At 37.8% G+C, this 26,626-nt stretch overlaps 1 protein-coding gene across 4 annotated transcripts in view; it reads left to right on the forward strand.

Moving 5' to 3' along the window:
• KANSL1 (KAT8 regulatory NSL complex subunit 1) overlaps nucleotides 1–26,626 on the forward strand; it is a 175,184-nt gene that overhangs the window by 104,048 nt on the left and 44,510 nt on the right. For all 4 annotated transcript variants that reach the window (XM_010832379.1, XM_010832380.1, XM_010832378.1 and 1 more), the window contains 2 exons: nucleotides 14,712–14,853; nucleotides 26,096–26,200. In XM_010832379.1, the coding sequence (XP_010830681.1) occupies nucleotides 14,712–14,853; nucleotides 26,096–26,200 (247 nt within the window). The remainder of the gene's footprint in view (nucleotides 1–14,711; nucleotides 14,854–26,095; nucleotides 26,201–26,626) is intronic.

Below are 26,626 nucleotides of genomic sequence, written 5' to 3' on the forward strand. Positions count from 1 at the left end.
TTCAGCATCTCCTACATTGGCAGGTGGATTCTTTACCCCTGAGCCACCTAGAAAGCCCCTAGTAGCTGTAGGCCTGTAGAGTTTTGTTATGTGTATAAAACAGTTCCCCAGTACCAAGCTATGAAAGAGGAAAAATGATGGAACTTTTACTTGCTGTTAGAAAAATTTTTGAATTCTTTTGGAGAGTTGAACCGAAATTGTTGGAGGGACTACTAATGAAGGCCTTGAGATTACATTGTACTTAGAAGTGAAGGGGGCCACTGATGGAGGCTGAACAGGGAAGTCGCAGGATGAAACAATTGGGTTACTATTCTTCTTGATCTGCTTTAAATGTTTTGTGCCTTTATAGGAAAGAATCTAATAGTTTTAATAGATTATTTTTATCAGTGTTTATCCTTTGAGGAATATATGTAACTGGCTATTTCTAGCAGAATCTAAATTACTGAATGTTTCAATTTTGTGTGGAAGAAAGTTGTGTGTGTCATTAGGGGTCTCGTGTATGTAGTTGGAAGTTGGGGGTCTAGTTCTTAATCTTTCATAAGTCTTAGCAGATCATTCACTTTATCATTTTCATTAAGAGACTTAGTTCCTGGAGTCTTTCTTTTCTTCTGTGACTCTGTGATTAGTGATGTGAGTTTCAAACTAATCACAAAATGTGAGCTGGGTCAAACTGTTTCTATTATATTTTTCAACCCTCCAGGCTCCCTCTCAATTCATCTTGTTGAAAACTACCCCTGGGAGTGGGGTGGGTAACTCACTCTGCAGCAGTCAGGTGGCATTCAACAGGTGTCTATGAACAGCTTAAGCATTTTACAGTCACCCTCTATGATGACCCTATCTGCTAAGTCATTTCAGTCGTGTCCGACTCTGTGCGACCCCATAGACGGCAGCCCACCAGGCTCCCCTGTCCCTGGGATTCTCCAGGCAAGAACACTGGAATGGGTTACCATTTCCTTCTCCAATGCATGAAAGTGAAAAGTGAAAGTGAAGTTGCTCAGTCGTGTCCGACTTCACGACCCCATGGACTGCAGCCTTCCAGGCTCCTCCATCCATGGGATTTTCCAGGCAAGAGTACTGGAGTGGGGTGCCATTGCCTTCTCCTTGACCCTGTCTGTCTCTGGGGAAACATTAAAAGTTGCAGGTGCTTATTTTGTAGTTGCCTTAGCACTTCTGCCCTTCACAAAGATGATCTTTATTGACTTTCCTAGAGCTGTTTGGATTGTTCAAACACACTTTTTGGTGGGAGTGAGATTGTTGTACAAATGAACTTTCTCTTTTATCATGTCACAGTGAAGTTTTTGTCTTTAGTTTGAATTTACATGTAGTTCTGAAAAGCTGTACATGCGTGCTGCCATGTGATACACCTGGAACATTATTTTCATCTCTAGAGTGTGTATTTTTCCTACGATTTCTGTTTAGCTTTTAGGAGCTGTATGATTGTTGGTAGGGGGAGTAGTGCTGTTGAACTGTGTAGCTTTATACTGTTTGCTCTAATGCAGCAGAGGAGAAAGAAAAACAGTTTTAACCTTTTGTTCTTCAAAATAATTATTCTTGTCTTATGTATAAAAACAGCTGAGTGTTGTAAAAGAAAAATGGGAGCAGTTTCAGAGAGATGAACCTTTACCTAGTCAGATCTTTAGAGGGTGCCTAAATCAGAAGGATAGACTGGAAAGAAATTTGTTCCAAACCTTATCTGGGCGGAATCTTTCTTGTGTGATGTGTGATCTGAAAAGAAATTGACATTTTTGTTGAAATGCTGAAGCAATTGTTTGATTAACTTTACTGGGATTAAGCCTAGTTTCGGGAATTTAGTTACTTAAATCACTCCGTTGTCTGTCAGTTTTAGTGCATTAGTGACTAGTGGGTACCTTGTTTGTAGGAACATACCTAAAAACTGAGCAAGATGTTGAGTCTCCTGTTTATTTATAGTGTGTCACTTAGGAGCAAACAGGGGTAGAATTTTGGAGCTATAAGGACCTTAGTGATCAATCAAGTGATCAATCAAGGGCCATGCATATAGAATAGATTGGGGGCTTGATTTCCTTTAATAGTGAAATTCTTTCCTTTTTTCCCTTTTTTTTAAAAACATGTTGCTATTTAGACGATTGGTGTATGTTTTCCTTTTATTTATATGGTTTTGCTTATTTCTAAGAATAAATCATCAGGCTTAATTTTATGTAAAATGTCAAATATGGTAGCACTGATCAGGTAGTCTTATTTCTGAATCCATAAAATAGGTGTTAAATTTTTAAAAGACAGCATTTGCATTACTGTTACCTGTACCCAGTTACAGAAGCCAAAGTAATTTTTAAAATCAGAAATTAAGTCTTAGCCCATGTTGGTGTACCGTACTCATATGAGCATCTTTTCCTGACATTTGCTCTAAGAGCTTGAATGACTGAATTGACTTCTGACTGAGAACGTCATTTACTCTTTTGGGTCTCATTTTGACCATTTAAAAATTGAGATGTTTAGAGATACTATGGTTTCTTTCAGTTTTAAAATTTGGGACATGTTTTTAGAGGATGATTTAGATTTAAACTTGGCATCATTGTTTGGTCAACATCCCAGGACTTAAAAGTCTATATGAGTCTTGTAACTAAGGGAAAGAATTTTGTTGCAGCATCTGGAGTGAATTGAGCCTTTCAGATACCTATCTAATTATAAATAATATCTTCTTCCCCCTAGTTTAAATTATAGCTGTACATACAGGATGTGTACTTACGCCAGTGGTCATAGGTGTAAGTACATCACATCTTATAAAGTTCATCATATCTTAAAAAGAAAGCACCTTGTAAGTTTTTTTTTTAAGTGCAGCTTACAGGTTTTATAGATAAGAGAACTGAGCAGTAGTTTTAAGGTCTGCCTTATAGAGCAAGGTTTCCCAAACTCAACTCGAATTGACATTTTAAAATTTATTTATTTTGTTTATATTTGGCTGTGCTAGGTCTTAGTTTGCGGCATGTGGTATCTTCAACCTTTATTGCAGTGTGCAAACTCTTAATTGTGGCATGTGGGATTTAGTTCCCTGACCAGGGATCAAACCCAGGCCCCCTGCATTGGGAGCATGGAGTCTTAGCTACTGGACCACCCACGAAGTCCCAGGGACTGGTTCTTAATGAGTTGGGAATAATTACTGTGGTTATTTCTCAGTGATCTTGAATTTGTGAATAAGTTTATCTTCATCACTTTTATTTATTTGTTTATAGTGAAAGGGACCACTACAGAATAATTGACCTGTGAAGCCGTCTCCCTCATCACCCTCCAGCTCTCATTACATACCCTGCTGAGCATGTTGGAACTCGATTAAAACAAAAGACATTTGGTCTCAGGTTCCTGTTTCCCAAGGGTGTTTAAGGAATACACATTTACCAAAACAAATATTTATCATTGGATGGAAGGGCACGGAGTGCCTTAACAGTAGCTGAGTTAGTTCAGCTGGGTATGGTAGTGAGAGCAGCAGCAGCTACCACTTCCTGAATACTTGCCACAATGCTAGGCATTCGTTGGCACTGTGATGCAGATCACCACTTGCTTTTGTCGCCTAGTTGTTCCGAGGACGTGTCTCTGTGTCTTCAGTCATTCTGCACTGCAAGCTAGTTTGATCTCTGAGGGCTCACTAGGTCATTAAAATGCTTTCATAAAGGTTTTGTGGGGTGGAGAGTGTGTTTATATACTATGTAGTAAACAAGAACTTTGACAGAATAATTTTCAAGTGCATAGGGAAAAATGTTCAAAAGATGCCAAGAAAACTTAGAGATACAATATCTTGTATCATATAATTCAAGATTCTAACTATTAGTAAATGGTATGAAAGAGCATGGTAATGTGGAGATGATGTGTGAATTCTGTTTTACTGTGTGTAAAAGCATCCAGAACATTCACAGGACCCTCTGTGAGCATCCATTCAGGTTGTGTATAGTTGTTATTAAGAATATAGCTTTGTAATATAGCTTTATTTTTCCTGGTCTGTGTGGGTTTAGAATAACAGTGTGGACTGTAATTTCATGTTTCCCTCTGGCAAGAGAGACTTGCCAGAGTGGTTTCTGAGATCTGGTACCAAAGGAGAAAGGGGTTAGCTTCACTCTAAGGTTACATTGGGGACAAGGATCATACTTCCTTGTAAGGTATGGGAAAGTGGCAGGGGTTGGGATGGGTTTTGAATACAGTTCATTTTGAGATGTTTCTTAGAGATTCAGAGGGAGGCGGTGAAAACAGGTGGGTATCAGAATCTGGAATTTGGAGGGAGGGGCAGTCTTGGCTAAAAGATAAGAACTTGAGGATCAGAAACACAGATGATACTACTTAAAGCTATGAGACTGGCTAAGATCACCTAGGAAGTGAGTATAGAAAAGAAGATTTATAGGTGTGGGCAGTTGGAGTCTTAGAAGGAATTTTTTAAAAAGGCAAGAGAAAAACCAGGGTAATTCTTGTTTTAAAATACAAGTGAAGAAAGGAATTTGAGGAGAAGCAAGTGATCACCTGTTTTAGACTGCCGATAGGGTAATGATGATAAAGACTGAGAATTGGAAGTTGGGTTTAGCACAGTGGAGATGCTGGTGACCTTTACTAGCTATTTTAGTGCAGTTGCTGGGGTGAGAGCTTGGATTTAAGAGAAAATGGTAATGGGGAGAGAGAGATTAGACACAGTGAATATTTGTTGCAAAAAGGTAAGCGAGAAATAGGATAATGCTTCCCCTGGCCTCTTACTGTGAGCTTGCTGCAGGGCTGGCCTGCCATCCTGAGTGGTACTCCCCTTCCACCCGCCAGAGGAATGAACCTTTCTGGGCCCCTTTTTGTTGAATGTAAGTTTTTACATGCCCTGTCACTATATCATTATTCTAGTCCTCACGTCAGTAATCCACCTTCCTCTTTTCAGTCTTTCCAGAGTTGTTCTTAGGTTACCTTTTGCATTATTTCTAGGGTTTATAGTTGTGTTTAGCAGGGATGAGCTGGAAGAAGAGTCTAAAGCATATTGCCTGGACCAGAAGTTCTTCTATTAATACTTATTTTTAAAAACTGGAAAGTTAACTAACAAATTGATTTTTGATTCAACTTCATTTTCTTGAAGATGTATCATTTATTCCTAAACCTCAGTAGCTCTGAGTAATATTTTCAAAAGTATGTTCTTACACACTTCATGCATATGATGGAACACTAAGCTTGAACACTGATAAGAGCTTTTGTTCTTTTCATCTTTTCAACAGCTGGCTCAGTGTCAGTGGCAGGCCTCGAATTTGGAATTTAGTGTTCAGCTGACTCTAAACACTATGCTCTTCCCAATAAACTGTATTTTATTTTTAAAGTGAGAAGAAAACGTTTCTCTGTAAGAGTTTTTGATCATTCTAGAGATGGCCAGAAACAAGTTCTCCCTGTGGAATAACTTGCTGATACCCTCCCTCCCCTGCTGCTTCCTTGTCCAGACTCTGTACTGTTGACTCTCCTTTAAGGAACCCAAGCTGGGGAGTAGTGTGATGTTTATGAGAAGCTTCTGAGTCCCATGCTGCTTGTAGTAGGTACTTCAAGTTGTAAGGTGTGGTCCTAGTCAGTGTCTTGCTTTGGTGAGTGAGCTAGATCAAATAATAGCAATTTACTGTTAATACTCTTACACTTTAATGTATGGCTTTTGAGTGAATGGGATTATTTAACTATTTAGAATTTTTCATAGGAGAAATTAGTATTACATACAGAATTTGAATATTCTAGCCTCAGTTTGATTATTGAAAGATTCTAAAATGGAAATCACTTTTATAAAGCGATGGATTCTCTAGGCAGAACAGTAGACAGAAACTTGATTGGTTCACTCTGGAGGAGCCATTCTGGATTAGCAGTTATTTTAATAGCTGAGATCTTTTCAGTACTAACTCTGTCATTTTCCTTTCTTCTAGAAACATAGCAGATTCCTACACTCTAAAAAAGGCACGGTAACTAAGCCAGTGTTTTGTTCTGAATCTTCATCCCTCCAGTTCAATGTCCAGTTCTCAACCAGCCACAAAGAACTGTAAACCATTTCCATCGTTTGTAAGGCTTTCTCCATTAGAACAGTTAAGTGTGTCTAAGGCATTCAGGTCTTTCAGACTTAATTTAGATGTTTTTGAGTTTGAAAATAAAGCAGAGCCAAAATAAGTCTCATTTTTTTATATTTCCTGAGAATTCCTTATTCATAAATTATAATACATAGATGCAGATAACATTGAAGACTGATGAGCAGCTAAAGCACACAGTAAGTAGTGCCTGTAGGAAGGCATGGATAATCTAGTTGCAGATCAATCATATATAAGGCCTGACTTGGAAACATAGAATACATAAGTAACAAAATAAGGGGACCACACTAAGCTTGAAGAATACAAAGTAATAAATTGTGAGATACAAATCAGCAGGAAAGACTCCAAGATGGAGGTGGTTTTTAGGAATAAAAGATGTTAATAGATATTTCCTGGGATGTTAATAGATATTTCCTGGTTGTAGTCTTGCATAGAACAAACATAATGGCCTGAGGACTGCTGAGAGTCTGTTGGAGAATTATTATGTTTCTTTCTTTTATTGTGCCTGGCAGGTTATATATTATGTATATGTTACCATGTGTAATAAAGAGTCCGACAGATGGGCATTGAGAGCAGTTTGAAGTACCTTATATAATTCTTTAAAGGTTGGGTGTGGTTTTTTTTAAGCATATATCTCAGTCTTAAAAATGAAAAAATTGAATGTGCAAATAATTTATCTGCTGATCTACAAGACAAACTAAAGATTGTTTAGAGGTGTCAGTTTACAAAGTTTAAAGGTGTGGGCTTTGTGACAAGAGTACAATTAGCAGAATTCACAAATACGGGAAATTCTAAAGGACAGATAGCTCTGTTTCTTCCACAAATAAATTGTGAGTGGAGGGCGGGGAGGGGAGGAAAACTTAAAATTTGAGGTGTTTTAACCAAACACAGTGTGTGGATCTTACTTGACTTTGATTTGGGCTGACCAGTTGAGATGATCCAGGAAATTTAAATAACTAGTAGATATTTGACAGTAAGGAATTTTTTTTTAATATAAAAGTATATATGTAAAGTGAATTTACCTTTTGGAGACACAGATAAAATCATATGCCAGATGTAATGATCTGATCATGAGAATTGGCTTCAAAATCAGTCTGTAAGGAAGAGGGATAGATGTTTTGGATGTGGTAAGATTGGCCAAGAGTTGATAGTTTAAGCTAGTTGATGGTTATATGGGAGTTCATTATCCCTTAGCTAGTATTAAAATGTTTTTCATTTAAAATAAGAGTTCCAAGATAAATCAAAGAACATGGACCAAGGTCAGGATTGCTTATATTGTTTCATAATATTAACATGGATTAGAGTCCTATGGGATTTGACCCTACCTGCCTAGATCCAGTGTCAACTCCAGTGCAGTTTTCTCCTTCACTGTCAAGAGCTCCAGCTCCATTACCTGTATACAAGTTGTTTCTTCTTCCTAAGACATACCACAACCCTCATTCACAATCTTCTGTATCTCTCCATAACCTCTACCCGTTACCTCAGCAAGTTTGCTTGTTCAAGTCCTAACTACTGTTTGGCGCTCGGGTTGTTTATACCACAGAGAAATTTTCTAGATCCCCCAGTCTAAATCTGATGTCACAGTTATTATCTCTTATCTCACGTTTTGCATGATTAATTATTAACATTTGTCTTCCCCATTAAACTCTTTGAGTCAGCATTTTTGTTTGTTATTGTGTCCCCAGCACCTAGTATAATCCCTGGTAAATAAAATAATAGGTCTTAAGTATTTGTTAAATGGAGGGGAGAAGGGAGAAAGAGTTCCTATGGATTGAAAGCTTGGCCGAAATAATATGCCAAAGTACACAAATCTTATTTCGGTTTCGGGGGTAATCTGACTTCAGCGGTGAGACAGAAGGGTCAAGTGTTCAACCCCGAATCTTACCAGGATGAGTTGGCTCTGGCACGTTTACTTCCTATTGCTGCAGAACAGCTCTAGAAAGCTGATATAACCTAGAGTGACAGCCACAGTGTCTTAACCCATTCTCATCTATGAGTTTTGTAGCTAAAATGTGGGATATTTGACGCTAGACAGTTTGGTTCTCCTTCCCTACCACCCCCCCCCACTTATTCCCTCATCTCTAAATTTGTGGCCACGGGGATAATGTCATTGAAGTTCTGACTGAATACAGTGTCAGTTTTAGTGAACTACTCTGGATTTTATATTTAGAGTAGAACTGCTTTAGGTGTCTTTGAAGCCCAACACTCAAGACACTCTGAGAATTCTGTTGCTGATTGAAAACACCCATTTCCTGATTATGTATGCCTCTTAAGAGATTTTATCTCTTGTCCTCTTTTGTACCTTTTATGATACGGATTTAAAATCCAAAGTTTATATTTATTTAATAATTGTTCTTTTCTGATATACATATTGTACTTTACAGTTAAGATTGTATCATTTTGTGAATACCACATCCTGTGAGGCTGACGTTGCTATTATTTCTAGAGGTCAATTTACACATGTCTAGGATCATACAAAGTAAATAAAAATGAGGACTTGGCTTAAACCTATCTTCCTGCTCTTCTTCTGTTCTTTTCACATTGCTCCTGAGCTTGGTAGTTAATACTTGTATACACATTTTTATATGCTACTCTTAGTAATGTTAAGATTTTCTGTTCTTTCCTGTATTGACCCTAAGCCTTACCCTGGATACTGTGAATCTAGCAGCTGTGTGCTCTGACGTTCGATGATGATCTCAATTTCACGTAGTCTGTTCTATTGGTTTTATAAGTCATCTAAAGAACCTACAGTGTTTGAGAAATTTTGCACTTCTGGAAGTAACACGTAACTGTTGAATAGTTTTTGGTAGAACATGGTACTGTGTAACTTGCTGTGGATAATCATTTTACTTTGATTTTGTTACATTTCCAGGTCAGGGAAAAGTATAATCCACCAGCACTGTTCTACTGGACTTAAAGATTTCCCATCCTGGATTAGAACTAGGTGACTTAGCTAAGTCAGGTGTTTGACATGGTTCAATGCCTAACTTTAGTATTACCTTTAGATAAATCAGCTTTTACTGCAGTTTACCTTTGAGAAAAAAGGAAGTGCAGTATCTGCCACTGCTGTCTGTGGCAGCACTGTAGGCAGTGAAGATGGGGTTTATCAGTTGCAAAGAATTGTGTTAGTAATCTCTTTTACAGCTGGCAGTCTTTTCTCTGTGTGAGTAGAAATTGCTTTCCGTGTTGCTTTTCTTAGTGGTAGAACTAAGGTACGTTATTCTTAAGGTGTAGTAAAAAAAAAGGTTTTATCATTAACACCTTTGAAGATTCAGTGGATAAACTTAGTTCTTAAATTTCTTGTCTAGTCGCTCAGTCATGTCCGACTCTTTGTAATCCTATGAATCTTCTTACATCAGAGTCCCCATATTGATCTGTTTGTCCTCTACTAATAAAATATTACATTAACATTATTATTCAAGAGGATTTTAGAGAATTAAAAACAAAAATTAATCCCTTTCTTGTTTTCTCTGTTGACCAACATGTAACTTGAACTCTAAATTTTCTAGTACTTTCCACTATTTAGCTTTCAAGTGTTTACAAATACCAGAGCTTTCTTAGAGGAAATGATTTTTTTGTTCAAGTAAATAATTATTGTTAGATCCCATAGAGCATCTTAAGTTCTCAATATGTGGTAATACTCTAACCCTGTTTTAAAAAAAAAAAACAACAAACAACTATTAAAGCCATATAGGTTCACATAGCTAAAAAATAAATCTAAATAAATACTGGTAACATAGCTGGCAATGTTGCAGTTTACTAGTCATGTAATATTACAGAAGCAGTTACTGGTATTGTATCTTTCCATGTTTAGGGACCCCCAAAAAGCAATTCATTGTGTAAAAGTGTAATGGATCTTTCCCACATATGTAGGCAAAGGAAATTTACCAGTAAAATGTTTAATAAAAGCAAGGAACAAAATATTAGTTAAAATGACTTCCCACTCAGGTGGTAGTCCAGTACATGTAGACGAAGTATTTTGGTACAAAGTAAGATAAAAGTTCACAGAAAACAACACCTTAGAAGGCATCCTCGAGTCCTGCACAAAAACAGGGCAATTACTTTACTAATTGTTAGCACAGAGTAAGCAATAGGAAAGAGTTAAAAGACTTCTCAGTGTTGGAATCCACATTTTTTCCTTCTTTACTGATAATGACAACAGTAGAAACCAGTTCATCATTATATTTACATAAGTATCACTCTGCAGTCTTAGTGACATGTTATTTTTAAAGCATGACCCTGCTTTTAAATCACTGTCTCTGATTTTGAGCTGTAAATTATTAAGAGTAATAATTTACATTTTGAATATTAGGGACGAAATCTACCTCTGCCTCTGATAAACTGAATTTCTGTAGCATGTTGTTTTTGGTAAGGAACAAAATACATAAACTCTGTGCTTGAAGCTGTTATTCTTACACTGTTTTGTGTTCAGATTTGCCATTGGAGTGTCGTAACATCTTCACAGCTCACCTCAGGCTTGCTAACTTTACACCTCCCACCTTTGTTAACAATTCGTATTTCTGGCTATGTTGCTGGTATTTTTAACACAAGATACTTTTTGGACACTTAAGGTGGGGTTTTCCATTGTTCATTAATTACAACATGACAACTTCCTACTGAAAATTTTATCTGGTTAGAAACTGTCATATGACAAATGTATTTGTAGAATTTAAACATGTTCATAATTGGGGGTTGTGGTCCTCCCTTAACACTGCCTGTCTTTAATTAGCTTATTAGGCTTCCAAAAAAAAAAAATACCGGGAATTAGGTTTTGCACTAGTATTTAGAATAATATTTATCAGGCTGTTCATTTTGACAATAAAAAAATTGAAAGGGGCTGTTCCTTAATATTTGGGGAAAAAAGTGTTTATCCACCAGAGTTCTTAGGAACTGATATGTTTTAAGGAATTTTCTTTTCCTTTTGTATTTTTAAGTTTTCACATAGTTAAAGTGTTTTCATTTCCTTCTTTTTCCTTGACCTCAAACTAGAAAGAAAAGGAAAAAAAAAAACTCTTTTGTTTAAGATGTGTCAAAATTCAGAAATAATAAATTTCCTCTTTCCTGTCAATTCAGAGTGCTTGCTGTTGGAACACTTTGGTGAGAAGGCTTCTGAGCTGAGTTCAGGATCCCTGGGCTAGACTGCCAGGATTATTTGTCCACCAAGGGTGACTAAGGAAGAAGTGCTGTAAATTAGCCAAGAAATCATCTTTCCCCACTTTGGTTTTCAACGTTAGAGTATTACTTGGGCTAGCCATTGTCAGTTGTTAAAACACTTTTGTCTGAGAATGAACCTGTCATTAAGTGGATGTTTTGTTAATTTTACTAATCACTTTTTGCCTTCGAAATGCTGCCTTTTATGGTATTTGACTCCCCTTCTACTTTGTTTCGGAGAAGGCAATGGCACCCCACTCCAGTACTCTCGCCTGGAAAATCCCATGGACGGAGGAGCCTGGTGGGCTGCAGTCCATGGGATTGCTAGGAGTCGGACATGACTGAGCAAATTCACTTTCACTTTTCACTTTCATGCATTGGAGAAGGAAATGATAACCCACTCCAGTGTTCTTGCCTGGAGAATCCCAGGGATGAGGGGGAGCCTAGTCGGCTTCCGTCTATGGGGCCGCACAGAGTCGGACACGACTGACGCGACTTAGCAGCTACTTTGTTTTCTTGAAGACTTGGGATTTGTAAAGAACTAGATAAAAACTGGTTTCCTACACATAAGAGTGACAGAAAGTAATAAGATTTGAGGAGATTTTATATAAGAATAGTATTATGTGGTTCATGTTAGGAGTGGTAGCTGAGGCGGTTACCTGGAGTATCCCCGTGGTGGTGGATGGTGGGGATTGGTACTGTGGCAGCTTCAGGAATGAACCTGTGAAACCAAGAGATTTTATAAGATAGGAAGGTTATGAACCTTGAAGAGTAGTGAAAGCTGGAAATAGGACATGAGGATTGACTAGTTTTACTTGTTTTAGTGAAGGGGGAACATTTTTATAGTGCAAGAATGATCCAGAGGTTGCACTCAATGTCTTGAGGTTCTTTTTCTGAATTTGGGCTAGAACTAGACCTGCAGCCAACATTGAACCAGATAATTGTACTAAAGAAGAAAGAATCTCTATATTTTGTACTTATTCCATCAAGATTAGGGAACTGTAAAATGCCTATTTCACTCTACCAGTGGACTGTGTTAAACTTCACTTACAGTCACTTAAAATGTTTTGGTAATGAGTATGGAGGTGGGGCTAAGAGCAGTATGACTACTTTCTTGAAATAGAATTTTGTGGAAGATCATAAAATATTTTGGTTACAGAGTATACCAGATGCCAGGTACTTCCTCTCATATTAAAGTTGCTGTTTTCTATCAGACTTTTAGTTTTTAAAGAGAAGTTGAACCTTATGTAACAGATACAGCTAAAATCTAACTTATCTTTTCCCCTTCCCAAGGCTAAGGAGGACCCTGATCCTGAATTTGTTGTTTATCAGCACTGTACATGTTTTTATGCATTTACTACTTATGTATTGGTAACAAGTCTTATAATTGTGTCTTATTCTTCGTCTTTTTTCTTGGTTGGGGGGTGGGGTTGGTATGTGCCAGTCTTAATTGGGGCACTCAGGATCTTCAGTCTTCTTTGCGGTATGAGGGATCTTTTAGTTGCTTTCTGATGTTTGCTTGGTTTTTGTTTGTTTTGTTTAGTTTTTATATAGTTTTTCCATTCCACATTGTTGAGATTTAGTTATGTTGATACATATAGTTATAATTAAATTGATAAACAATATTCCATTAAATTCCTTAACTAGTTGTATGTATCTAAAAAAGTACTTATTTTGTTTATTATTAGTTTTTATATTTTTCCATTTAGCATTGTCTTCTGAGATACAGTCAGGTTGATACAGATAGCTCTAGTTAATTAGTTTCTGTTATTATAGAAAAATCCCTTAAAGGAGTAAATTAGTTTGTTTCCATATGCAAATTAAATTATAACTAATTTTTAGTTGTTACAAACTATTGCAGTGAACCTATTTCTTTATGCACATGTGCAGGTTATATTGTCTGTCAGAAGTAGAATTTCACAGTGGTTGAGTATACACATTTTCCACCTAGCCAAATGTTTCCAGATTACTCTTTAAAAATGGTGATGCTAGTTTTTATTGTTGTTGGCCGTATGTGAATTACTGTTTTCCACATCTACCAACACTTGGGTTTTCCAATCTGGGTTTTAAATGACGTCTTAATATTTCTAATACTTTAACCAAAATCTAATAAGACATGGCATATTTTTATGTACTTATTGGCCATTGGGATTTCTCTTATGTGAATTTTTAATATATTCATCTTCTGTTAGATTGTCTTCTTAAACCTCTTTGTTGGAGTTCTGTTATATATTCTGTCATTTTATTTTTAGTTTTGTATGTTGCAGATATCTTCTGCCAACCAGTTGCTTGCCTTTAACTTTATTAAATATTTTGCAGTTTGTTGAAAGTTAGCTCAGTTTTTTAAAAGAGGTTAAGAAATTCTTCCCTGCCCTGAAGCTTCAAAGATAATCTTGTTAAGTTCAGCTTTTTGGATTTAGGAATTCCAAAACTAGGGAATTATATCATAAAGAAAGGAAGTAATTTTACTTTTTTCATGTAAAGAACTGGCATCTCAATGCCATTTATTGAATAATTCAGTCTTTCTCACTGCTCTGACTGCCCATCTCTTACATGTATCCAGTTCTAAGTTTAGGAGTTCTGTATTCTGTCCCACTGTCTTTTTGTCTTTCTAGACTGCCTTAATCATCATAGCTTATCTTACATCTGCAGTGTGAATGTTCATCATACTTGCTTTAGAATTTCTCTAGTGCTGGTCTTTTTTTTTTCTTTTTCTTCCTAATGTGAATTTTTGAATGAATGTTTGTAAGCTTCCATTAAAAACCCCAGGAGAGGGGGGTAACTCCTTGGTAATCCAGTGATTAGGACTTTGCACTCTCCCTGCCAAGGGCCCAAAGTCAACCCCTGGTTGCAGAACTAAAATCCCACAAGCCAGGGGCCAAAGAAAGAAACAAAAAAACAAAAAGCCCTATGGGGAATTTGATTGGAGCTTATTTGACTCTGTAAATAGATATGAAAATTGTTATCTTAATCTCTCACCATTTAAGTAGGTCTCTTGGTTTTATTACATTTTATGCAAAGATATTTAGTATATGAAGTTAGCAATTGTTAGTGTTGTAAATAGTGCTTTTTTAAAAAGTGAATATTTTCTACTTGTTGACTTTTGGAAACACTGTTAATTTGAGTATGTTGATCTTTACTCCGCAACTTTGCTGAAGCCTTAGTTAGTTTTATAATTGGTGGTGTCTTGGATTTTCTGTGTAGATCTGTAATCTTTATATGTCTTGAAGTAGAAAATATTTCTGTCTCTTGAGAAATTCTAAAAATTCACAAAAATTGTTTGCCGCCAGATCAGGATACTTGGAAGGCAGTTTCAGCTAGTTAGTTTGGGATGTATTTATATGCGAACAGTTTTATTATCCACGTGGCCTGTGACATATATACACATAGTCTTGAGTTTTTCTTGACACTCAGGTTGGTTTGTATAAGGGTATTTAGACGTTAAAACCTTCCCACTCCCATTTAGCATAAATGTTACTGCTACTCTTGAATTTCACTCAGTTTATTTCCTTTTAGGAGGCGCAGGTCAGAATGGAGATGGGCTGCAGACCGAGCAGCTATTGTCAGCCGCTGGAACTGGCTTCAGGCTCATGTTTCTGACTTGGAATATCGAATTCGGCAGCAAACAGATATTTACAAACAGATACGTGCTAATAAGGTAAGGGATAAGTGTCTGGTCTTTTTCAGCCCAGCTAAAAACTATCATTATCCCCTGTTCCCCATCCTTCAATAACTCTTAACTATGTCAAAGAGAATGATTTAATATGATCTGATATAGCTGTTTAATTTGTTTAAGAGCCTGGTGTTACTTAGCATAATGCAGACAACACTGTTAGAATATAATGTTAGATTAGAATGTGGGTTTAGAACAAAACAGTTTGTGTATCTGGGCTAACAGGGAACAAAGGAAGGTGGGTACGATTTAAGGTAAGCCATTGACCATACCTGCATAATTGTTATATATATGAAAAAGTGGTGATGACTGAGGGTTTTCGTCTTTTTTTTCTTTTTTTAAACTAAAACGTGTTTCTGTTTTGCTGCTTAGCTTCCTTTGCTTTCTTGAGGAAAAATGGATTTTTTTTCTGAAAGATAATTCAGGCAAGATTAGACTCTGGTGATTTCATTTTTTCCTTGTCCTATTTGTGGTGGATTGACTCCTACCATACCGCTTTTGTCTTTAACAGTGATGTTTGTATAATTTTTCTCCTGAAAAATCAAGTTATAAAAATGTCCTCTGCTTATTTGGGGTTTGACTGGGGGATCGATGTACATGGAAAAGAAATCCATTCAGCAAATAGTTGAGTGCCTCCTGTGTACCAGCACCGTTCTCCTTGTGGCAACTCAGGGACAAATAAATATCTTCCTTTCGTGGTGCTGAATTTCTTGCAAGGTACTTTTGGTATTAGCTTGATGCAGTGAACTCCTGGACTGAACATGTGGGTCTAGATGAAGCATCTTCTGCTCCTAAAAATAAGTGTCATGACACTTTTTTGTCCCGCCTTAGTGCTGGTCAAAGCCTTAAGAAAACTGCTATATACTGCAATTGTGAACTGCATGCATTAAATTAATTAGTAGGCCAAAAGTTAAAGGGTGACTAACTGCCAAGATGAACAGAAGAGTGAGGGTTTGAAGTAAAAGTTCTGCAGCCTCCCTAATATATAAGTTTTTATTCCAAACATTATACTGGAGTGTTCTTTGAGCTTCTTCCCCAGATAGAGTTACATGTAATTCTCCAAAAGTTCATTGGAACATAATATAATTGAGGGCAAAGTCCAGAGGATTTAACCTTTTTTAAAATAATAATAATAATAAAAATGGGTTCCCCTAGGATAGGGAACATATTAAATCCTGACTAACTTTAAAAATTAGAGCAAATGAGGAATTAAGCCTAAAAATATTCACAGAGGATGGTAAAATTATGCTTTCCTTAGCTCTTTTTCACTAAGAAAATGAAGTGAGATTTGCAGAATATCAGCTGGAATGGTGATTAAAGAAAAATGTCTAGGAGATGGCTGAATATGCCTATTCTGAAGAGAAAAACATTCTTGCTCAGTTAGGGACACCTCATCAGTGTCTGTGTCAAGACTTTTGTAGCCAATAATTAAGTGAGAATTTTCATATTTAAGAACTGGAGTCTCTTAGTAATAACTGAGATTATTAGAATAGTAGTCAGTCATATTTGTTGCTGTATCTATTATATTTGTATACAACTATATGTATTGTGTGTTTATATATGGTCCTCATTATAAAACTACTAGTAAACTCAAAGATGCTGTGGACTGTAAGTGGCACCATCATGTCACAGTTCAGTTGCTCAGTCGTGTGTGACTCTTTGCAGCCCCATGAACTGCAGCACGCCAGGCTTCCCTGTCCATCAGGGTAGGGAAGGCTCCATCACCAACTCCTGGCGCCTACTCAAACTCATGTCCATCGGGTCAGTGATGCCATCTAACCATCTCATCCTCTGTCATCCCCTTCTCCTCCTGCCCTCAATCTTTCCCAGCTTCAGGGTCTTTTCAAATGAGTCAGTTCGTCACATCAGGTGGCCAAAGTATTGGAGTTTCAGCTTCAGTCCTTGCAATGAATATTCAGGACTGATTCCCTTTAGGATGGACTGGTTGGATCTCCTTGCAGTCCAAAGGACTCTCAAGAGTCTTCTCAAACTGTCTCACCACAGTTCAAAAGCATCAATTCTTCAGTGCTCAGCTTTCTTTATAGTCCAACTCTCACACCAATACATGACTACTGGAAAAAACGTAACCTTGACTAGACGGACCTTTGTTGCCATAGTAAGTATCTTTACCAGAGTCACAGCACGGATACTTCTGTTTTTGATGCATATTTCAGAGAAGTACTTTGGCAGTGTGCCTCAGTTTACAATCTCACTACCTGTGTGGGAAGATTCTCACTTTTGGTTCCTGCTTTATTCTTTAGCTCATAACTCAGTAGTAATGACAGCAGTTTTGTGAAATTATCAAAAGTCTTCTTATTGTTGTTCAGTTGCTAAGTCGTGTCCAACTCTTTGCATTCCCATGGACTGCAGCATGCTTGGCTTCCCTGGCCTTCACTATCTCCCAGAGCTCAAATGTGTGTCCATTGAGTCAGTGATGCTATCCAGCCATCTCATCATCTGTTGCCCCCTTCTCCCTTTGCCCTCAAACTATATCAAAAGTCTTAGCTATCTCTGAATATCTGGAAAGTGATGGATTTGAAGTTTTATGTATATATTGATTATCCATGGGTTTTTTAATCATTCAGGGCATAATGTTACTACACCAGACCTGGACTTGGTATACCATTTTTGATTCTAGTTCTGACTTAGCTGTCCTAATGTTGGGAAGAAAACACATATTAGCCTTAGTTTCATGGTTTATAACAAGACATTCTAGATTATAGTACTTTTTTTTGGGGGGGGGGGTCTACAGTATAAATACAAGTCTTAAAAATTCTGACAGGAAGAATAAAAGTAGAACAATAATCGAAATAATATATCAGGAAAAATTACAGCTTTATTAAATATTTATATGATGTCTTTTGGAAACAAATGTATTCGTTTCCTGGGGCTGCCGTACAAGGTTGCACAAATTGGATGGTAAACTTAAAACAACAGACATTTATTTTCTCAGAGCTCTGGAGGCTAGAATTAAATCAAGATGTAGGCAGGACTCTGCTCCTTTTGAAGATCTGAGAGAAAAAATTTCCTTGGCTTTTCATAAGCTTCTGGTGGTTGCTGGCAGTCTTTGGTGTTCCTCTTGTTTATAGCTGCATCACTCCAATTTCTTCCTCCGTCTTCTCTCTCAGTGTGTCTGTGTCTCCAAATTTCCCTCTTACAAGGAAACCAATCAAGTTGGGATTTAGGGCCCATACTAAATGGTTCTTTGTTCCTCTGTCTTCATTTTAGCTTGATGATGTTTGCAAAGACCCTGTTTCCAAATCAGGTCACATTCATAGGTTCTAGGTGACAGATTTTGGGGGGCAAGCACTAGAATTTTCCCCAAAGATAATTAACTTGTGTCTGATCTTCATGTATCACTATAGTGACAGAAGGCTTTGAACATTTACTATGTGCTGAACATTGTACTAAACATTTTGCTGTTATTCACAAATTTAAAGATAAAGAGTCAAAGAGATCAAGTTCATGGTCATACAGCTAAATGAGTGCCAAGCTGAGATTTGAGATTCTGACTGTCGTTCAAATTAGCACTTGCCTTAAATGCTTGACTGTTTTATAAGTTACTTAAATGGGAGATTTTTTAAAACTCCTGTGTTCTAGTAAAGAGATTGGTGTTTTCCTTTCCCATTCTCCAAAGTTAGCCAGAGTTCTACAGGCATTTTCATGAAATCTAGGTTTGGTGGTCAGCTGTACAGTTATAGTTTGTCTTTGGATGGGGAACTGGCGGGTAAGATTTTCTTTTTTGGATTTACTCTTTAGCATGTTAATTTCCTTAAAGTAACCTATTCCAGAAAAGAAAGTATTTGAGACTACTGGATAAGTATCAATTTTCTCTTACAGGCTGGTAATTATTAGTCTGTTTAAGAATAGTGATTCCTGCTGCTCTTTGGAGAGTGGGTACAGTTACTAGGAGCTCTTCTTCATACTATTACGTCTTAACTTGCACATTCAATCAGCTTTTATTTTTTAAAAAGATACTCCCATGTATTAGAATGAGAAAGGAAAATAGCATCTGTACCATGAGTGCATACTGTATACAAGTACATTCATGTGTGTTACTTAACGCAGAAAGCAACAGCTTACAGGCTTGTTAGAAACAGAGCTAAATTTGAACTCAGGGCTCTAAATTTATCTGACCCCAAAGCATTTCCTGTCTAATGCATTCTGCTGTGGAATCCTTTTCATCATGTCTCTTAGGCATATTTATTGAAGAAGGTCAACACACAAGGGACCAAGAAGATTCTGTTGGTAAGGGAGACTTCTTTCTCTTAACACACAATCTTCAACATTCATATCTAGTACAAAATATTATCTTTTTTTAACCTTTGTTTTGACTGATCTGTCAGATTCCACAGCCTTGCTAAGGATGAAAGTGTTAATTGGGAATGAGAGGTGGAAGAACTATGAAACTTATGATAGATAAGGTGCTGAATGGGAATAACCTGAAATACTTGTCTTCAGAATTGATGTAAAATAGTTGCAGTCCATCTTAATGGAGTTCTAAGGCCTTGTGGCTAGCCATGTCTTGCCTACATAGCCCAGGATGACCTTTACGTAGCCCAAGACAATCTTGTGGAGCTGGTCTACAGTGTACCCACTGATCTATCTAAGATGGGCAGGAAAATAAGTATGTGAAATTGCATCTTAATTTTGTTTTACAGATGAAGAGGTGTTTTGGTTTTGTAGGCGTTTTTTCTATACAAATTAGTTTTTTCTTTTCTTTCCTTTTAGCTTGCTTGCTTTTGCCCTGTTTTGTAATCAGGCTTAGCACAGTTTCTGCTACCATTTCTTTCTTTTTCAATTTTACTTCCTCCCAGCGCCCCCCACCCCCGCTGCCCCGCTATTTTTAAATGTAGGATGTAGGATAGACTTGTATTTCCACAGAGAAATAAGTTGCAAGGATCTGTTAGGACTGCATACTACCATGAGCCTTCCCAATTTCTTTTGTCCTGTGTAGGAGTTCTGTAGGTCTGAACGATCCAGGCATGGTCCTGATTCTGACTTAGGGAGTGGTAGTAAAGGGTGGGGAGACTCTCCTGGACTTTTCACCTTGGCCTTAGAGTGCAGTGGTCTTGAGGTTATTGCCACTCATGGCTGATGCCACAGCCATGTAATGTTTACCCAGTGTAAACCCTGAATGCTAGGGAATCCCAGCTTCAGGTTGCCATGAGAGGTGTGGAGTGGAACCTTATGGATTTTTCTTCGCTCACAGCGACCTTTCCTTTCATGACTATTAACTGTATTAAGTCTATTTTAGGAAAACTTAAATAATCATGTAGACCTTGTTTCGGTCCGTCTCTCTCTTGGACTCTACCACTTTTCAGCTCTCACGTCACCTTCTATAAACTTCTGTTAGGGCACTGTCATTGTAATACTTTGCCTACCTGTCTGTCTGAGGTAGATGAAGGTAAACTCCATATGAATGGGATGTATTTTATTTATTTTCTTATTTTAGGGTTTCACACCACCCAACACATTGTAGACATTCAGTAAATGTCTGAATGAAATTTATTTAATTATTTATCTCATTTATTCACTTATTTCACTGAGTGAAAAGACTTTAGCTATTTGTATACTTTTTATTTACCCATCTTCCTTTTAGTTGCTTTTATCCTTTTTGATTTGAGGTACAGTGTAAAGATGTAATGGTTGGTTTTGTATGCTATAATGAACATATCATAGGTTTGGTGGTCAGACAAAGAATGCATATATGAATGGTGTCTACATCAGCATAGCACTTGAGTACATATTTACAGAAGTAGATTTGATTAAAACTAACGTGCATTGAAAAGACTTCTCAACAGATAGGAGCTCTATTGTTGTGGCAGAGGCTGGAAACCTTGAATGAGTCTCTGACTCCCTTCCATCCCATCCCAGGAATCATACTTGCCTAACTGATTGATTCTGTCTTCAAATATATATATCCTAAATCCAATCACTTTGGTCTAAGCAGTTGTTCTTTCTGCTTCTCTGTTTGCTCTCCACTCATCTTTGTGTCAACAGAGTAGCAAATTGATCCTTTTAAACTGTAAGTCAGATCATTTCCCACTTCTGCTTGAAACTCCAGTGATTTACCATCTGAATATAAAAGCTGAAATACTCTGAAGGCCCTGTACCACCCCACCCCCACACTCAAACTCCACTCTTTGATTTTACTTCAGGCATACAAAATTCCTTACAGTCCTAAAACTTACAAAGCTGACTCCAGCCTTGAAACTGTTGCATTTGCTCTTCCTCCAGATATTCCCAAAGTTTGTTCCTTCTCTTTCAAATAATCGCTTTTTCAGGGCATTTTACCCAGACTGCCTAATACGAAAGAGAACCTATTGCCACTTTTTAATTCTCTCACTATTCTTTAGTTTTTTAGCATTTTAACACTTTCTAATAGGCTATGTGAATCGGCTTCCCTGGTGGCTCATTGGTAAGGAATCTCTCTGCAAATGCAGGAGATGCATGTTTGATCCCTAGATCGGGAAGAATGCCATTTCCTTCTCAGGAAGGAAATGGCAACCTGCTCCAGTATTTTTGTCTGAGAAATCCCATGGGCAGGCTACATACAGTCCCTGGGGTCACAAGAGTCAGGACTTAGAGACTAAACACCACCAGTAGGCTATGTAAATTTTACTTACTCATATATTGTTGATTGTCTTTGTCCCACTACTAGAATTCTAAGCACTTTGAGAGATGAGTTTGGGCAGGGGTGGGCATGGGTAGAAGGATATGTCTTTTATCCTGTACCCCCAGCACCTAAAAAATGTTGGTGAATGGAGAAATGATGGCTTGATTTGAATGAATGAAAGCAAAAACAAAGAGTAACTGGTTCTAACTTTGTTGTTCAGTCACTCAGTCATGTCTGACTCTTTGGGACCTCATGGACTACAGCACGCCAGGCTTCCCTGTCCTTCACCATCTCTCAGAGCTTATTCAGACGCAGGTCCATTGAGTCAGTGATGCCATCCAACCATCTTATCCTCTTGTCATCCCCTTCTCTTCCTGTCTTCTTGCCCAACATCAGGGTCGTTTATAATGAGTTGACTCTTTGTATCAGGTGGCCAAAGTATTGAAACTTCATCATCAGTCCTTCCAATGAATATTCAGGACTGATTTTCCTTTAGGATTGGCTGGTTTGATCTCCTCACAGTCCAAGGACTCTCAAGAATCTTCTCCAGCACCACAAATCAAAAGCATCAATTCCTTAGCACTCAGCCTTCTTTATGGTCCAGTTCTCACATCCGTACATGACTACTGGAAAAACCATAGCTTTGACTAGACAGACCTTTGTTGGCAAAGTAATGTCTCTGCTGGATCTAACTAACCCAGCTTGTATCCCTAGTTCTACCTTGCCTTGGCCTATTGACATGACCTTCAACTTGCATCCTCCCTGGGTCTCTAGAATTTGATGGAGAATAAATGGTCTCTTCTAGGATTTTTAAAGCTTTCGCAGGAGGATGTCTTTGTAGTCTCTCAGATGCTTTTTGGAAATGATTGGGTAGTTTAAGGGAAAAGAATTTCCCTTTGAAAAATATTGTCTGTTTTATCTTGACTTAACCTTCTCACCTAAGAAAAATTTATGGTGTAACTTTATATCTAATAGATTCATTTAGGCTCCTAGCTTTAATTAATAATTTAATATTTTCTCACTAAATGGAGTTTTTAACTTAAAACTAAAAAAAAAATTATTGTACATTTTCTTTCTTGATGTATAACTCTGCTAGGGAATATGGGAGATACAAAAATATTTGTATTTTATCTAAGTCTTCAAAGACCTTACCAATTAGTTAACATTTAAGCAGAAAATTGAGGCAACAATGAATGAAATACATAATTTGGCCTAAGGTTCTGCTCCGGAAATGAGATTTAAATATACAGGATGTAAAAATAAAATCATGAAGCTTTAAAAAGCCTGGCAGTGTGGATAAAGAAAATAAGGAAGGGGTTTGGTTAACTAGGGACATTTTCTTGGAAGGAGGTGAGACTTGGCTTTGACAGGCTCTTTGAAAGGATACATGGCATTTTGGATAGATAAATGTAAGAAAAAGGCAGAAATCGGCATGAACAAAGACATAAGAACAGGTAGTGAATGGGTATTACTACTTTGTTATAACCCCCACCTCTCAACACCAACAACTTCGTATACATTCAGACATTTTCTAGGAGATAATGTGATTAGTGTCCAACTGTGAAGGTAGCTGGAGATAGCTAAATAAGGCGGGGACAGATTATGGAGGACTTTGAATACCAAGATGAGTTTGGGCTAACTTTACATAGGAAATGGGGAGGTGGTTTGGGCTTTTAAGCAGCAAAGATGTTGAATGCTGTATTTGGAGAAGGGAATGTTGTGCAAAATAAAATATTGCTTTTTTTTTTTTTTTTAACAGTTTTTACTTTGAAATGGTAAAGTTTGTGAAGTCTATTTTATGCTTGTGATTAAAACAAGAAAATACTTTGCAGGAGAAGTTTTTAACCAGAGAAACCCCATTCTGAAGGCTAGGGCCAATATTTCTTGCTTTATTAATAATCTCTCCCTCTTTTGAGGAGTCTGTACCCCATATTCTATATGGGCTAGGTATAGTCTTATTCCAGAATAGGGAACTGTTGTTTCTTTTACTGGAGATGGGGGCTGGGGGGGATGGAGATCTGTTTTCCTTTCAAGCTGAGGTAAAATTCCATTGTTGTTTATAAGCTAACCAACACCCCATCCCTCCAACTCTCGCCATTGCCTTTACATCTATTTCATAGGGACTTTTGCATTAGGAAGAACCCGAGGGACAGGATCATCTGGTTCCATTGGCTCTCAAGAGCCTATGTCATAATGACCTGAGGAGCTCCACTTGATATAGTCAGAATCTTTAGGCTCTAAAATCTATGTTTTAGGATGTTCTGTAGGAGATTCTGATGCTGAGTCAAAGGATTGAGTCTAGTATTTTTCAGTTCCGAGCTTGCACTAGGACTTACAGGGAAGCTTTTTAAAAACAGAATAACCAGCTCCTTACCCCAGAGACTCTTAGTTGATTTGATGTTGGATCTGGGCAGCTGTAGTTTAGTAAGGTTTCCTCCAAGTGATTCTAATGCAAATTTCCCACTTAGAGCCTCTTAATCAGTCAGATCTCCTTGTTTTCTCAACTAGAGAACCAAAGACACAAAGCCTGGTCTCTTGCAGGCCAGTCTTTGTGTTAACAGTGCCATACCTGATGTTGCCTGCCTCTACGTGCGTTCATGGAAGATTCATTTGTGTTGTTTTGTTTGTTTTTCAAAGTAAGCTGTTTGGTTGGTACAAAAGTAATTATGGGTTTCAAACCATGAATTTTAAATCATTATAACTAGGCTCAAACACATCTTTATTACTCAAAATAGGAACCATTACAATCAACACATTTTTGCCAACGAGAAATAAGTTTATTTCTGTAATGTACAAATCCTTGTTTGGGATTCAGTGAACTCTTGGAAAGCATTTTCTGCCTCCTGCTGGTTGTGGAAGCATTTTCCCTGCAAAAATTTTTGTTGAGATGCTTGAAGAAGTGGTACTTGGTTGGCAGGAGGTCACGTGGTGAATACGGCAGATGAGGCAAAACTTTGTAGCCCGTTTCGTTCAACTTCTGGAGCGTTGGTTGTGCAGTGCGCAGTTGGGCCCAGTCTGTTGACCAGTGCTAGCTAGCTTCAGGCAATGCAGTTTTCATTGCATCTTTTCGATTTGCTGAGCATACTTCTCAGATGTAATGGTTTCACCGGGATTCAGAAAGTGTAGTGGATCAGTTGGGCAGCAGACCACTAAACAGTGACCATGACCTTTTTTTGGTGCAAGTTTGGCTTTGGGAAGTGCTTTGGAGCTGCTGCTTGGTCTAGCCACTGAATTGGTCATCACCGGTTGTCATATAAAACCCACTTTTCGTCACACATCACAGTCCAATCAAGAAATGTTTTTTTGTTGCGTAGAATAAGAGAAGGTGACATTTCAAAAACGATTTTTTTTTTTTTTAATTTTCACTTAGCTCGTGAGGCACCCACTTACGAGACTTTCCAGTTTCCTTCAAATGCTGAACAACTGTAGAATGGTCGATGTTAAGTTCTTTGGCAACTTCTCATATAGTCCTAAGAGGATCAGGTTCGATGATCCTCTCAGTCGGTTGTTGTCACCTTCCGATGACCGACCACTATGCTCCTCATCTTCAAAGCTTTCATTTGCAAAACTTCTTGAACCATCACTGCATTGTACTTTCATTAGTAGTTCCTGGGCCAAATCCGTTGCTGATGTTGCAAGTTGTCTTTCCTGCTTTACAACCCATTTTGAACTTGAATAAGAAAGTCCCTTGAATTTGCTTTTTACCTAAAATCATTTCTATAGCCTAAAATAAATATAAAATAAACAGCAAGTGATAAGTCATTAGCAAGAAAACATAAAGCGAGAAATGCACATTAAAATGGTGTATAATGTAACCACATTCATTTTAAGAATGTTTTCCAGTATCAAATGGCAAAGTTCAACAATTCCAAAAACAGCAATTACTTTTACACCAACCAAATAACTTCTGCCTTTAAAACCAAGCTGGGCCCATCCCAGCTATGGAAAGGATTTATGGGATCATTTAAAATTTCTTTTTATATTTATTATTATCTGGGATGAATGTAAAATCTGAACTTGAAATTGTGGAGCAATAACCTAATCTAGAGTGATGCTTATGCTTGTAAGAAATGCGTGTTTGGAACAACTCTGTAAGGTTTTGGTTTCTCATATACTTACTGTAGAGACTGTTACACCTCTGTGTCACCCAGTGGGTGTGGTTGCTCAATAGAGTTGGTTTAGCTCCTCATTGTAATACTTCTAGTTCTGTCATCCTTTAGCCACATTTGTGATCAAGTGAACTAGAAAAAACTGCATTGCTGCTGTTAATATGGTATAGTCTGGTTGATGATATAGGATGAGATACCATATTCTCAAAAAGACTCCAGATCTGGAAAGATGCTACAAAGCCATGTCGGTTTGAACATTGATTTGGAAGAAAGGGGAAGCTTGGGTTTGAGTCTTAGGCCTTACTCATGGCTACTGCTAGGCTTTTGTTGAAGTCACTCTTGGGAGAGCAAAGCTGTGCTGGTGGTCTGTTTTGTTTCAAAACCACAGGATAAAGAAAGGGCCTCTGACAAATCAATCCCCTGCCCCTAACTCTTGATATTAACTCCAATTAAATTTGTAACTTACACCACTTAAGCTGTTTTTCTCTCTGCCCTGCAGGGGTTGATAGTTCTTGGAGAGGCGCCTCCCCCAGAGCACACAACAACAGACTTACTTCTTCCACTTAGTTCTGAGGTGAAGACAGATCATGGGAATGATAAATTGGTAAGTATAAAAGACAGAAAGGGGGAAATGAGTGAGAATTTGGGGTATAGCTTCAGCACAGTTTATTCTCTGTAATAAGGATCTTTACAGTGGCTGAAGGAGGGTGGCTGTATCGCCTTTTGTAACTTAAACTCTGAATTCCTGAAAGGGCAGCACAGTGTCCCTCATGCAGTTGTGTCAGATCAGATCAGATCAGTCGCTCAGTCGTGTCTGACTCTTTGTGACCCCATGAATCCCAGCACGCCAGGCCTCCCTATCCATCACCAACTCCCAGAGTTCACCGAGACTCATGTCCATCGAGTCAGTGATGCCATCCAGCCATCTCATCCTCTGTCGTCCCCTTCTCCTCCTGCCCCCAATCCCTCCCACCATCAGAGTCTTTTCCAGTGAGTCAACCCTTCGCATGAGGTGGCCAAAGTACTGGAG

This window comes from Bison bison, unplaced genomic scaffold (assembly GCF_000754665.1).
Source record: "Bison bison bison isolate TAMUID 2011002044 unplaced genomic scaffold, Bison_UMD1.0 scf7180017861046, whole genome shotgun sequence".
Lineage (NCBI taxonomy): Eukaryota > Metazoa > Chordata > Mammalia > Artiodactyla > Bovidae > Bison > Bison bison.